This window comes from Gossypium arboreum, chromosome 11, assembly GCF_025698485.1.
Source record: "Gossypium arboreum isolate Shixiya-1 chromosome 11, ASM2569848v2, whole genome shotgun sequence".
Classification (NCBI taxonomy): Eukaryota; Viridiplantae; Streptophyta; class Magnoliopsida; order Malvales; family Malvaceae; genus Gossypium; species Gossypium arboreum.
In genome coordinates, this window is record NC_069080.1 from 136,533,876 (window position 1) to 136,549,558 (window position 15,683).

The 15,683-nt window shown below is 29.5% G+C and overlaps 2 protein-coding genes across 2 annotated transcripts; both read left to right on the top strand.

Moving 5' to 3' along the window:
* The first annotated feature begins 3,116 nt into the window (after positions 1–3,116).
* On the top strand, positions 3,117–5,348 carry LOC108472746 (pentatricopeptide repeat-containing protein At5g06540). Its single transcript, XM_017774300.2, has one exon. The coding sequence runs from the start codon at positions 3,210–3,212 to the stop codon at positions 5,082–5,084; it is 1,875 nt and encodes a 624-aa protein (XP_017629789.1). The 5' UTR covers positions 3,117–3,209; the 3' UTR covers positions 5,085–5,348.
* Positions 5,349–6,547: 1,199 nt separating this feature from the next.
* On the top strand, positions 6,548–9,346 carry LOC108471890 (uncharacterized). The gene is made up of 2 exons (XM_017773436.2): positions 6,548–6,680; positions 8,875–9,346. Exons 1-2 carry the CDS (start codon positions 6,548–6,550, stop codon positions 9,300–9,302), a joined length of 561 nt encoding a protein of 186 aa, XP_017628925.2. The 3' UTR covers positions 9,303–9,346.
* The last annotated feature ends 6,337 nt before the right edge of the window (positions 9,347–15,683 follow it).

Below are 15,683 nucleotides of genomic sequence, written 5' to 3' on the forward strand. Positions count from 1 at the left end.
AAATAATATACTTAAATAATATATTAAGATAAGTGTAACTTAACAAGCAAATACTTTTAAAATAGTAACAAAATTAATAATAAAACAAAAGTTAAACAACATTCGTATAATAACAATAAAATAGTAGCAAAATAGTGAAGAAATAGTGGCAAAACAACAACATTTTTTTTTGTAAATTCAGATCGAATCAAACCTAGGCAAAAAAAACTTACTCAAGACTCGACCCACTTTTTAAACAGGCTTTATATTTTTACCCAAACTCTTCTACTTTTTGAGCGAACTCTCAAGCCAGGCTACCATGATCAAGCCTAGTCAATCTTAGTATCTATATTTTTCAAATTTTAAAATATTAATCCTCAACAAATGATAATTATTAGATTTATTAAGTTCAGTTATGTTTATTTTCTAAAATCTGATGCTATAAACATCTTATTATATGTAAAATGTAATGTAAATTTATCATTTTTCACCTATTATACATTAAAAATCTAGCTAATGGGTCAAATACTATTATTTTAATCAACCACTACTAGCGGTTAATTTAAGGAGTGAATGCAGGGCCTCCCCAAATGAAAAATTAACATTTTAGTCCGCTATAAATAATGAAATTATAAATTAATATTTGGTAAATTTATACTTTAACCTTAAAAATATTTTAGTCCTTTTAAAAATAATGAGATTGTAAATTAATAAATAATAGAATTATAGTTTAATCTCTCAAAATTTATAATTCAGTTATAGTCCTTAGTAAAAAGAAATTCCCTAATTTGCCTTTGACTAATGTTGTCTAAGTTGATATTAAATTTTCAAAATTTAAAAAGTAAAAGACTAATACCAACTAATTTGGAAAATACAAAAATTAAAATTGATCAATTAAAGTACAAACACGAGTGTATCCAAAATTTAATTATAATTTTTCATAGATCAAAATATAGATTTATTATGTATTAATTTATAATTTTATCATTTTAAGGATTAAAATACAAATTTACTATATTTAATTTATATTTTCCTTATTTATAAGAGGATTGAATAGAAAACTTTCATTCAGAGAGAGTCAAAGTGCAATTCACTATATAGAAATTTATAATTTCTCTATTTATAAAAGTACTAAATTGAAAAAAATTATTTTTGGGCCATCCTCATATTTACCTCTGCGTATAAAGATTAAATACACTAATTTTATAAAGTATAGGGACTAATAACGGAATTAAAGCTATGATTGTGAAAAGGTTGAAAAAGGGAAGAAAGTGTTCGTTTTCGTGAAGAAAGATGGGAAGGCTCAAAAAACACAACAACGAGCGGTCGCCTTGTCACTTCGGGATTAACAACGTTAGCAGTGGCCGACATTTGGCACCTGATGCACTTTCCTACTTTATAACGATATATTAATAAAGCATTTTGTTGTCGGCGAGTGTGCCACCATCCTACACAACTTGCCCTACATTTGATTTTGTTCTTTGAGATATTTAATAGATATTTTATTATATTTTTTATGATTTGGAATATTATAGATTTTTTTATGCCTCATCATAAGTTGGATCGAGTTAAGTTGATGTAGAATTTTATTTTTTTCTAAGCTCGATTAAAATATGAAGTTAAAATTTTATTTAAGCTTAAATTAAATTAAAAATGTTAAATCTAACTCGGTCCGCTTATAATAACCTTTTTAGATTATGTTTATATAAAATAAATTTAAAAATATAATAATTAAATACACTAAATATATTAAAATAAAATTTTCTCAATAAGTTAAAAATACATTAAAAAATATAGTGATTCAGGTTAGGCTCTAGCCCAAATCAAAAAATTCAAATGAATATTATTTTTTTCAAACTTATTTTTTTTAAGCCTAGGCGAATTATCTAACCCAATTGTGGGTCTAGTTCCATTTTATTCTTCAATCACCAATTGCTATTTCCGACATGAAGAGGCTCAGTTCGGAATAATAATGTCATGACCTTTAATTAGGCCTTTTTCTTTTCCTATTGGATAAAGACGAATCTAAGACCGTCGGACGAATCCAAGAGAGTAGGACGAATCCAGGAGAGTAGACAAGGGCCATGGCGCTCAAAAAAGAAAAAAATTCAATTAAATCCTCTTATAAATAGATAAATTATAAATTAATATATAATAAAATTATATTTTAGTCCTCTAAAATATTTATTTTTAATTCGATTTTAAGTGAATAAATTATGAATTAATATATAATAAAATTACACTTTAATTCCTAAATGAAAATAAAATAAAACTGTTAAATCCATTAAAATATAAAATTATAAATTAATATATAATAAATTTATATTTTAATTTATGAAAAATTATAATTAAATTATAAGGTGTAAAAAATATTTATAGATTCACCTTGACTGCTGGAGGCTTTTCTCAAATGGTGTTGACTGCTTCGCTCCGAAGACTTTTTCACTCTTTTGTTTTATTTGGGTTGTGTTCCATGCTTGAGGGTGAAGACGATGGCTCCTTCAATGGAGTCCGTGATGACTCTTTCTTTTTTTTTTCTTGAGATTTTTCAAAATTTTCACGTCACTTTAAAACAAGATAAATCAGTATTCTTTTTAACAGTTCATTTATGGTTTTAATTATTTACTTTCAATTTTGATGTATAAAGATTAAATCCTCCTAATAAAGGGGCTAATTGCATTTACACCTCAAATACAAGACTCATCAAGTAATTTAACCATTAATTGTAAATTCCACAATTGGCCACCCAACTTGCATAAATTTTCATTTTGAGTACCAAAAAAATTGCAAAATGGGCATTGTTGTTAACAATCATTTTCATTTCAGTCACCTGTAGTTAACTCAATGTTATTTTACACTTATTTTAGTCACCAAACTTTAATAACTTTTCAATTGGTCACTCATTTTATCTTTTTAATAATTAAATTTTGTTTTTAAAAAGTAAATGAATGACAAAATGAAAATTTAATAGAGTTGGGTGATTAAAACGAGTGCACAACAAAATTGAATTAACAGGGTGACCAAAATGAAAATTTATTAAAGTTGAGTGACCAACTATGTAATTTAATCTTCATTATATCATGTCTGTGTATGGCTCCAGAATTTTTTTTTTTTTTTTAAAGCCTGCTTTTGTTCTTCAGTCTTGTTTTTAAATAATATAATGCATCGAAAAACATCCTTAAAAATTCATGGGTTTTGTCTGAAATAAACAAATTTGTAATAACCAGACGATGAATAGCAGCATCAATATCAGCAACAAAGTGTTGAACACATTAAGGTTAAAGAACCCAAAGCTTTTATTACTCGAATCCTGCAACAATTTATCTCAATTGAAGATCATCCATGGTTATATGATAAGAACCCATATCATTTTCGACATTTTCGCAGCTAGTCGATTGATTTCCCTTTGTATAAACAACCCTTCATTCGGGTCATTTTCATTAAATTATGCTCACAATATTTTTTCCCAAATCGAAACCCCAAATCTTTTTATGTACAATGCTTTGATCAAAGGGTTTTCTGGTGAAAACCCAATTAAGGGTTTCGAGTTTTACGTTCGAATGTTGAGGGCTAACATTGTTCCCGATAATCTTAGTTTTCCATTTTTGGTAAGGGCTTGTGCACAGTTGGAAGGCATTGATATGGGGATTCAAGCTCATGGTCAAATTGTAAAACATGGGTTTGAAAATGATGTTTATGTGCAGAATTCATTAGTTTATATGTATTCAATGTGTGGAGATATAAAGGCTGCTAACGAAGTGTTTAGTCGAATGTTGTCGCCGAATGTGGTTTCATGGACGTCGATCATTGCTGGGTTTAATAAAATTGGAGATGTTGAAATGGCACGTGAATTGTTCGATAAAATGCCTGAGAGGAACTTGGTTACTTGGAGTACAATGATTAATGGGTACGCTAAGAACAATTGCTTTGAAAAAGCTGTTGAATTGTTTCAGGTACTAAAAGATAAAGGGATTAAAGCTAATGAAACTGTTATGGTTAGTGTAATTTCTTCTTATGCTCATTTGGGTGCAATTGAATTAGGTGAAAAAGCTCATGATTATGTTGTTAAGAACAATTTGAGTTTGAATGTGATTCTTGGGACGGCTTTAGTAGATATGTATGCAAGATGTGGGAGTATTGAGAAAGCTATTAAAGTGTTTGATCAAATGCCTGAAAGAGATGTTCTTAGTTGGACTGCTCTTATTGCTGGATTCGCAATGCATGGTTATGCAGAGAAGGCAATTTGGTTCTTTTCAAAAATGGTGAATTCCGGGTTAAAACCGAGAGATATTACGTTTACGTCTTTGTTATCTGCTTGCAGCCATGGCGGATTAGTTGAAAAAGGTTTAGAGTTGTTCGAGAGCATGAAAAGAGATTACGGGATTGAGCCAAGGTTGGAACATTACGGTTGCGTTGTGGATTTGCTTGGCCGAGCAGGGAAGTTAGCCGAAGCGGAGAAGTTTGTGCTTGAAATGCCGCTAAAACCGAATGCACCTATTTGGGGTGCACTTCTCGGAGCTTGTAGGATTCATAGAAACGCAGAAATTGCAGAAAGAGTGGGGAATATATTGATCCCTTTGTTGCCGGAACACAGCGGCTATTATGTGTTGCTTTCGAACATTTATGCACGTACAAACAGGTGGGAAAATGTTGAAACTATGAGGCAGATGATGAAGGAAAAAGGTGTTAAAAAGCCGCCAGGTTATAGCTTGATCGAGGTTGATGGGAAAGTACATAACTTTAAAATGGGTGATAAATTACACCCGGAAATCGAAATGATCGAACGAAAATGGGACGAGATTCTTCGGAAAATAAGATTGGCAGGTTATACGGGGAATACATCCGATGCATTGTTTGATATCGATGAGGAAGAAAAAGAAAATGCTCTACATAGACATAGTGAGAAGCTTGCTATTGCTTACGGGGTTATGAGAACTGAGGCTCCGGCGCCAATCCGAATAGTGAAGAACTTGCGAGTTTGCGAAGATTGTCATACTGCGACGAAGCTGATTTCAAAGGTTTTCGGGCGTGAGTTGATCGTGAGAGACCGGAACCGGTTCCATCATTTTAAAGAAGGTTCTTGTTCTTGTATGGATTACTGGTGATAACTTATGATTAGGGTCAGTGAAATAACTCACGTCTGGTTCGACTCGACCCCATAGGAATGATTTTTTTATGAAAATCGGGTTCAAGGGCGAAGCCGGTTGTATTTTTTTATTAAAGTTTCCAGGGAAAGGTATCGAGATATCTACTAAAATCGGCGAGCTTTTCTCATACTGTCAATTGAAAGCTTAACTCTGTAAAACTTTTTCCAGTCAACGGTCTTGTTTTTTTTAATATAAGAAGAAAGAGGCAAATCATCAAACAAATTATGTGCATTTTGTTGCTTATATTATTAGAACCAAACCGATAGTCGAGCCAGTTACTCCGACAGGTTAAATTAAATAAATCACTGAAAAAATTAAAAATTCAATTCAACCGGTTTAATTGAACAGCAGAACTATGGTTCAAGTTTTAAATTGAACTCTACAACATTATAATTGAATCTTCAAAGTATAATATTGTATAAATTAAACATGCTTTATATGAACATCGGATCCAGCTAAGATTTAATACCAAATATGACAACTAAAATATGCTGTAGATCATTATATTCTTCACAAATTTAGAATTTAATTTTGAACTTTTATTTTTAAGAATTTATTTACTTTTCAAATTTTAAAATTTAAGTCCAATTGTAAGTATTGTATTTTGTAAAATTAAATTAATTGGTTTAACATTTTAAAATAAAAAATTACTCACTTAGCTGCCAAGTAACTAAAAAAAATGACATAGCAATGAACGTAAATTGAGCAGTGTTAATAGTTGGACATGAATTTTAAAAATTAAAAAGTAAAGAGACTAAATTCCTATAAATAAAAACATAAGAACTAAATTTCAAATTTACAAAGAGCACAAGGACTTATGACATATTTTAACAGCTAAATTAATACAATATTGATACATTAAGGATTCAATTATAACGTTTTGAAGTTTAGAGACAAATTTAACATTTATGCCATGATTTAAGGATGTCTCGTGCAATTAACCCTTTGAATTACATATCATTGGTCCTATTTAAGCAACACCAAATCAGAAAATGGAAATTAATTATGAGCCTTAAATTTATTATTTAATGATTATCTAAAAATAACTAAAAAAACAGATTTAATTGGATTTCACAAATTTAATGATTATCTAAAAATAACCAAAGCACATTTAAGTGGATTTAATTTCAATGGTAAGTCAAAATTAAGTAAAACACAAATAAGGAAAAACAATTAATGTGCATTAATGGATAAATTTCATTACACTCCCTCTTTTTCTTTTCCCACTCATATAAAAGCCAATCCCCCATCATCACCAACTCAAATCATTCTCTTCATTATCATTTTTTTTCCTTCTTTTTTTCTCTCTAAAATCTTCTTCTCTCTCATTATGTGCAACAAAAGATCCCTTCTATTTCCCCATTATTTATTCTTTCATTCAATTTTTTAATTAACACAATTATTTAAAAAGAAAAGGGGGAATGGAAAGTGGGTCATTAAGGTTAGGGTTAATGGCAGTGGTTGCAGTTTCAGGAAGTGTAGTCTTCATTGCAAATGAACTTCATAAACGTCTCCTCTCTGATTTCATGAAGAAGATTGAATTTGAATTGGCTGGTAATTCATATATATATATATATCATTGAAACTATTTATGATTTCTTGATGTTTTTCTTAAGGGTTTTTAAAGTATTAGATGGATAAATTTCTGGGTTTTCTTCTTCATTCTCAAATAGTATAAAATGTCCTTCTACTGTGCATTTTTGTAGGTTTAGTGTTTGGAATTAAATTTCAATGGATAAAAATAACTTTTAATTATTAATTTATTACAATTCAAGTAAATTTTTAAAATACGTATTTTTAATTAGTGAGTATTAATTCTGAATTGGCCCTTGAATTATACCTACATTCCTTAGTGGATCCTTTTTTTGTTTAAAGTGGTATTGAATTATCAATTTTTTAGTGTAGCCCAAAAATAATATCATCTAATAAGAATGTGCCACATGTCACATTCGTATTGGATAATATTATTATTTTACATAAGAAAAAATTATAGTTTAAGTTTTTTAGCAAAAAAAGGGAGTTTAAAATTCAATTGTCGAAATATTTTAAAAGTTGAAGACTAAGAAATGACTAAAATCAAGTTTAACGGTTAATATTGTTTTAATTTGTAATATTATTTTTTATTATATTGTTATTAAGTGAGTATTTTTATTTCAAAATGTCATAACAAATAATTTAATAAAAAATTAATATTAACAATTAGATAACTTTTAAATCTAAAAAAATAATGACTAAATTCTAAATCTATAAAAATAGCATATTTTAACCACCAAATTGTAGTAGAGGAAACAAATTTGTCAAAAAATAGGTAAATCTACCTTAGAGGTCCCTCTATTATACATTTTCATATTTTTTAAAGATTAGACAAATATTACACATTTCTTTTAGATGATATACCAAAGAGTTAGACTCATCATTAAAATATACATTTCAAAGAGACTTTTTTAGTGAATTGGTCCTTGAACTATACCTAAATTTCTAGATTGATATTATTATTATTAATATTATCTAAAATGGTACTGAACTATCAATTTTTGTCTTGGTTTACCCCCAAAAACATTATCATCTAACAAGGACGTGCCAAATGTCACGTTCGTATTGGATGATATTGTTTTTCGGGGGTACATGAGAAAAAAATGATAGTTTAGTTACAATTTTTTTTACAAAAAACCAATCTTTAAAACACAATTTGAGATATAGTTGAAGAGTTAATTTATTGATAAAGCCCTTCAAAGAGTATAAGACTAGAAATGGCTAAAATCAAGTCTAATTGCTAACATTGTTAAAATTATTTTATTAAAGTTAATTTTATTATATTTATAGCGTCATTTTTTTAATTATATTGTTAGCTAGTCAGTATTTTTGTTTATTTCAAAACGTTACACCAACCAATTTAACAAAAAGAAAAAAGAAAAGAAAATCAGAGTTATTGATTGGACCTAGATTTTTAAATCTGAAAAGTAGAGACTAAATTCTTAAAGAAAATAGTATAATGACTAAATTCCAAATCTATAAAAAGTATAGGGATTTATGACATAATTTAACCACCAAATTATAGTAGAGTAACTAAATTTGTCAAAAATAGGTGAGTGTACCTTAGAAGTCCCTCTAGTATACATTTTGATAGTATACATATTTCTTTTAGATGATATGCCAGAGAGTTAGCTTCATCATTAAAAATGTTTTATTAGTGAATTGGTCCTTGAACTATACCTAAATTTGTAGATCAGTGTCTTTTTTTTGTTTAAAGTGGTATTGAACTATCAATTGTCTTAGTGTAGCCCCAAAAACAATATCATCCAATACAAACGTGACATTTGGAGGGTTAATTTATTGATAAAGCCTTTCAATGAGTAAAAGACTAGAAACAACTACAATCAAGTCCAACTGTGAAGATTCCTAAAATTATTTTGTTAAATTTAAGTTCATTATATTTATAGCATCATTTTTTAATTATTTTGTTACTCAGTAAATATTTTTGTTTATTTTAAAATGTTGCACCAATAATTTAAAAAAACTAATATAATTTAAAATAATTTCACTGCTTCGCCCCTATTAGGTTCCATTTTTAACCGAAAAAACCAATTTAAGAATTTAGATATAGTTTAGGGGTAAATCTACTAATAAAGCCATTCAATGAAAAGAAGACTAGAAATGGTCAAATTATAGTAAAAGAACTAAACACATCAAAAATGTATTTAGTATAGGGACCTTTTAAAAAATTTAACCCTTTTTTTCTTTTAATTAGGAAATGGGAAATTTCAAGCGAAAAAAAAGGTTCGTTTTGCTGATAATGTAAGGGAACCATCATCAAATAACAAAGAATATAGGAAGAGAAATCATAGTATCGCCATTGTTAAGCAAGCTAAAGGTCATGGTGAAGAATATTATGGTCAACGACGACGACAACAACGACAGCTTCTTAAAATACCAAATAATGATAATTCAATGCCTCTCAATAGGCAAATTTTATATAAAGGATTCTTCAATGTAAAAATAATTCTCTTATACATTCAATTTTGTATATATTATATGATGTATATATATATATTTAAAATGGATATTCATCGCTCTAAATATGGCTTGTATTTTAGTAGTGTCAATTATATTTGTTATTCAGATTTTGTCCTTTTTACCAAAAAAAAGGATTTATGTATAATATTATTTTGTAAATAAACAATTTTTTTTCTATTTATTGTGATGGGGTTGATGTATAATTTGTATTTGTATTAAATAAAGATATCTTTTTCCTAATATATGAATTTTTTTAAATTGGGGACTTGATATTAAATTTTGTCATTTTAATTGCGGTGTAGTGGATAGGATTGTTTTGGGTTTTTTAAGGGTAAATTATACCTAAAGTTATTAAATTATTAATAATTTTACATTTTAGTCATTTAGTTTTAAAAAGATACAAAATGGTCATTTTACAGCTTCTCTCGCCACCTTTGGAGTCTTTCTCTCTTTCAATAGTTCTCTACAGTTGCTAACATTTCCATCATCCCTGATATCTCTTCTCTTACAATTTTTTCCCCTTTTATTTACCCTTGTTTCACCTCTTTCAAATTCAATATTTCATTCACTCTCGACAATTGACGATAACCTTTCAACTCTTACTTCGATTTTATTCTCCTTCACTTGCTCGTTGAAGAAAAGTCAATAAAAGTAGGAAATTTTGATTCAAGAGATGGCGATGATGGAGAAGTTGAAGATATTCATAGCGCAAGAGCCAATTGTCACCGTTTCTTGCATCATCGATGGTTTTGATTTGGTCTTTTTTATTTAATAATCAGCGGCTTCATTATCAATTGTATTTCACAAAATTTTTACCTTTTTAAATTTTTTTTTTGTCATTGCTAACTAATCCCTAGTTGTATGAGCGTAGGAATCATTCAATGTTTGTTCAAAAAAAAAAAAAAAGGAATCAGTCAATGTATGATTTATACGTGTTTGTCATGCTGCAAAGGATTTTAAATCTGAAATGATGCATAAAGCAGGTGCATTTACCTTTTTCTCGCTTGAAGCTCTTGTATAGCCTTAATTTTTCCTGTTCTTTCAATATCACTGTAATCTTTAGACTTTTAACATTTATTTCTATCTCTTGGGCATTTCATTCGAAAATGAGAGGACTTTGAGTTATACCTTAAGTCTATGAAGCCTTGTTAGCTTCTGCCTTCAATATTTTAGTTAAAATGCATAGATTAAAGTTTGTTTGTGTTTTTTATGGAAGTTGCAGGCTTCTCTTGGGGTTAGATAGAATAACAATGCAGGTTGTACCATCTCGAATATTCATAGGAGATCAAGGAGTCAAATTTTGAACATTTTGCTTCCGAAACTCAAGCTCAAATATATCAGTCTCAACTCCACTCATCCCACAAGTTAGTCTTGTTTAAGGAGTCATTTTCTTTTATGCAGTTTCATATAGGTTCTTTATGTTTATATTGTGTTTAATATAATTTTGGATCTTTTTTCTGTTTCCCTCACTTTTGGCAACTAGCATTTGCACATCTATTTTGTTATATACATGTATTGGATCTTCTCCTCTGTATATACTGAAAAAATAGGAATTATATATATGTTATGTTAGTGCAATGTTGCTTATCAATCTTGCAATTTCACCCTTTTAGCCAAATGGTCTAGAAGTTGGATTATCATGAATTTCGTGTTTGACATATATGATCATATTCATACATTTTAATTAGAAAGTGTTATGCAAAACTCAAGATTGTAAGACACCAAGAAAGATACGGGTATTACATCAAATTGTTGTTTTGGCCAATACTATGGGCAACCAATTGGTGTAGAAGGTGCAAGTATCTTGTGTAATTTGTTGCTTATTTGTATTAGACATTTTGATTAAATTTTAGCAGAGACATTTTTGTAAAAAAAATTAAAATTATAATAAAGTTTGAATTATATATATAATGAGGACAATGAGATTGTTTTGGCATGCTAGCCAACTTAATTAAAAATCTATATCCACTTTACAAACATATATTCCAAGCACACATATATATATGACTTCATTTATATATTGCAATAATCATAATAAATAATTCTACAATAATAATTAAGTCAGTTAATTGAGTTTAATTAAAATAAATATTTTATTTTACAATAGTTTTCAAAATTAATTAATGAATTCCATTATGAAATATTTATGTTGTATTTGTTTTATTTAAAACAATTTTCGAAAAATGAGTTCAAAAAAAATTATCAACCTGCGGAAAATGTTTTACCTAATATTATTCAAACACCGCTATTTCAGAAATTATTTATCTGAAAATGTTTTTTTTGTTGAATCAAACAGACCTCAAATCTCAAATTTGAGGAAATTGAAATTTGACCATTTTTATATAGCTAAAAAGTAGAGGGGACAGAATTGAAATTTAACTATTATTGTTAATGATGAAAGAAAAGTGTAAACTACTGTTGTGCGGAAGCGTGTGAAAGAGTAAAATTATTGTACTGAAAAATCACACTAAGTTCAATTCCCAGGAAAGAGAGGTAGATCACGAAGATCACTTAAATACCAAGTCTTTCCTAGCCAGAATATCCCTCTATCGTAATTTAATAGCACAATAAATCACTACAATCACATTCACAAAATATGCAAAATAAATAATAAAGAACACCAGAATTTTAACAAGGTTCAGCAAATTTTGCCTACGTCCTCGGACACTACCAAATATATTTCACTCCAAAAATTACAAGTGTAATTTACAAATAGAGAGAGAGAATAATGCCTTAAGTAGAGAATGGCAATTATGGGATGATAAAAGTAAGAAATGGTTAGGCCTATTTATAGTTGAGGTTCAAGGATCAACTTGCAATGTCCCTATACAATTAGGGACCAAAATTGCAATTATCCCATGCCAACTTTTAACCCAACTTGCCAACCAATATTACTTTCTACTTTCGGTGCCCACCCTTTTTGACTTTTCAAACAAATGGGTGGGTTTCAATAACTCCACATTGAAGATTTGATTAGGATAATCTTATCTTCACACAATTCTTTCTACCTTTGACAACAATACTTGGTAGTGCCTTCTTCAACTGTTAAACTTGCAGGATATTAATCAAGTTCAAACAATGTTCAAACTTGGTTACTGTTACCACCTTGGTCATCATATCTGCGGGATTATCTGCAGTCTTGATCTTCTAAAGACAAATTTTCCCCTCATCAATAATTTCCCGCACAAAGTGGAAACGTACGTCAATATGTTTTGTACGTGCATGATAAACTTGATTCTTTGCTAAATGAATAGCACTTTGATTATCACAATACACGTTAATATGCTCCTAGACCAACCCCAAGGTTTTAGCCATACCTTGTAACCAAATAGCCTCCTTTACAGCCTCTATTACAGCCATGTACTCGGCTTCTGTGGTTGACAATGCAACTGTAGACTGTAATGTAGACTTCCAACTTATTGGTCCTCCAGTAAGTGTAAACACATAACCGGTGGTTGATCTTCGCTTGTCCAAATCACCGGCATAATCAGAATCAACGTACCCAATAACACCTTTACCAAGTGTATTATCCTGCTTGAACTGTAACGGCCTAATTTTCAGTGGTGTCGGAAATGGTGATTTGAGATCACTAAATTCGACAAATAAGATTGAACAAGATAGTAATTTAATATTTATGAGTCAAGTAAGAATTTAGAAGAATTTGTGAAATGGTGAAATTAGTGAATTAAAAGAATTTATTAGGTCAAACGGGTCAAAAATGAGGTATTGAGACCTCAAAGTTGAAAATCGAGCTATAAATATTTTTATAAATATTTATGGAGTGTCATTGAGTTAGTATTAAAGTTTAGTTAGAAAATTTTAACGTTTGGATGGCTAATTAATTGAAAAGGATTAAATTGAAAATAGCACAAAATTTGTTAAATTGTGAGTAAATAGCTTAAGTATTTAAAAAGATGGATTTAAAGAGCAATTAGACCCAAAGGTTAATGGCTGGACGGTTTGGGTATGAAATAAGCAAGAAAACAATGTGAACAAGGGGCAAAATTGGAAATAGATAAAAGTTAATAGTTAAATAATGATGTAATTGAAAAATCTAGACATTTTCTTCATAATTTCTCAGCCAAAACGCCATAGAAGGTCTGGAGAAAGCTGGTTTTCATATTTTTACATCATGTGAGTCTAATTCTTGCTTTTTCTTGATAATTTTTATGTTTTTATGACTTTTACAATTAGGTCCACTTGTAGAATTCATTAGTTTTTGATTTTATGGGTGAAATTGGAAGTTACCCTGGATGGATAAGGGAATTTTATGATGAATTATTATGAAATTTAAGTTCTAATTTCATATTAAGGTGGTTTTATTAAGTGATTTTGATAGGAAATGATATTTAGGACCTAATTGTGAAAAAGTTGTGAATTGAAGGTTGCTGTTGAAATTCAGAATATAAAAGGTTTTGAAATAGTTTATAATGATAAAATAAAGTGTTAATTGAGAAAAATTAGTTCAATTGATGGGTGAATTGAGTAGGGACTAAATTGTGAAAGCTGTAAATTTTGGGGTAAAAGTGCAATTTCGAAATTTGAACAGCATAAATTGTGAAGTGAAATAGAAATCAAATAAATGCTAATGAGTAGAAATATTTTATATTATAGATCAAGAATCCAAAGAAGAACGAGGAAAAGAAAAAGTTGCGGAATAGTCCCAAAATTTCAATATCTTCTACAAATTAGCGGGTAAGTTCATATGGTTGAAATTAGATGTTTATTTGTGAATGATTGAAGTATATAATGTGTTATTATATACGAATTTGTTGTGGGATTGTGTAGATTTTGTTAATGAAAGAATAAATGTGGAAATGCAAATTAGGAAAACGCAGGATTGAGAATGCGTTCGTATCGTGACGTGTGATGAATTGACGGATAAGACCATGGTTGTTCCATGGCAAAGTGTGAAATGTAGGTATGGTATCATCCATACTGAGTTGTGAAATGTAGGTATGGTATTATCCATCTTGAAATGTGAAATGTAGGTATGGTATTATCAAATCCATCTTGAGTTAAGAAATGTAGGTATGGCATTTCCCATACCGAGTTAAAAAATGTAGGTATGGTATTTCAATGAGGAAAACCATACTGAGTTGTGAATCGTAGCATTGAGCAACGACGTACTCAATTTAAAAGCCGTTTCCTAATTTGATTATAAGAAATAAAGAGAAGTGATCCAAATGAAAGAGATTGAGTAGTTATTCTTGTTGAGCTCAACTATGTGAATTATTATAACAATGGTTGTGAATCGCAGGAAACTTTAGTAAATGTTTTGGTATTGTTTGGAAATATTATGTTTGGTAAGCATTACTTTTAACCTATGAACTTACTAAGCTTCAATAAGCTTACTTGTGTGTGTTTAATATTTTATGTAGATTGACTTGAAGTGAAGTGGGTAGATCGGATCAACACAATAAAGCACACTATCCAGATCAATTCCGGTAGCTTTTGTTTTATGTTTGAAGATTTATATGGCATGTATAGAGTTTGAATGAATTGAAGTAAAGATGTTATAAACTAGTTAACAATATTTGTACTAAAATAGTTTTCGGTAAGTAGCAGTAGTTTGACTTTGAAAAATCACTAAAAATAGTAGAAGTGGAATTAAATAATGAATAAATTATGGAATCGAATCTCGATGAGTCTATTTTCATATGGAAGAAGCAAAACAGGTATATGAGCTATATTTTATGAGATGTTTAAATTTTTGTGAAACAGGGCCAGAGCAATTTCTGGATCCCTGTTCTGACTTTGGAAATTCACCATAAATTTTACAAAGATAATTAGAAGTCATACTTTATATGTACAGATTCTTTATTGAGTCTAGTTTTATTAGAGACAAACGGCATAGTCATTGAAGCTCTGTACAGAGAGATATCTGATTCGTAATACACAAAGGTCAGAGTAGTCAAACCCTGAAACAGGGGAGATTTTAAATAATAAACTGTACTAATTGGCTTGACCAAAAATTCTAGAAAAAAATTGGTAAGTAGATATATGAGTATAAATTCAGATAAAATTTACGGATTTGGATTTTGAGTTTTATAACTCGAGATATGAATTATTTAGCAACTATGACACAGTTGGACAGCTTGTCTGGAAAGTGTGATATAAATTGTTTGAATTTGTTTAAGTGCTCAAATAAGTTTAGTAATGCCTCGTGCTCGACTCGTGACGGTCTCGGGTAAAGGGGGCGTTACATTTATTGGTATCGAGCCTGGTTTAGTCGATTCTCGGAGCGAATTTGATGTGTAAAGTGTTTAAAATACATGCCATATAAATCTGTGATAGTGTGATGTGAATGATCCGATCTAATTACTAATTTTTGTTATAGATTGTAAAGATGTCGATAGACCCGATGGTGCTAGTCGGGAAGAGGAAGTTAATAGTAGAATTCAGACTTACGGCGAGGGAACAAGTGGTAATGTCCGATTTCTTTGATGAGAGAGGAAGAACTTAAAAATATGATTTACGGATTAATGAATCAGTAGTATCATGAAACAATACAAGGAAGAAGTCAGGCACAACAACCTCCTC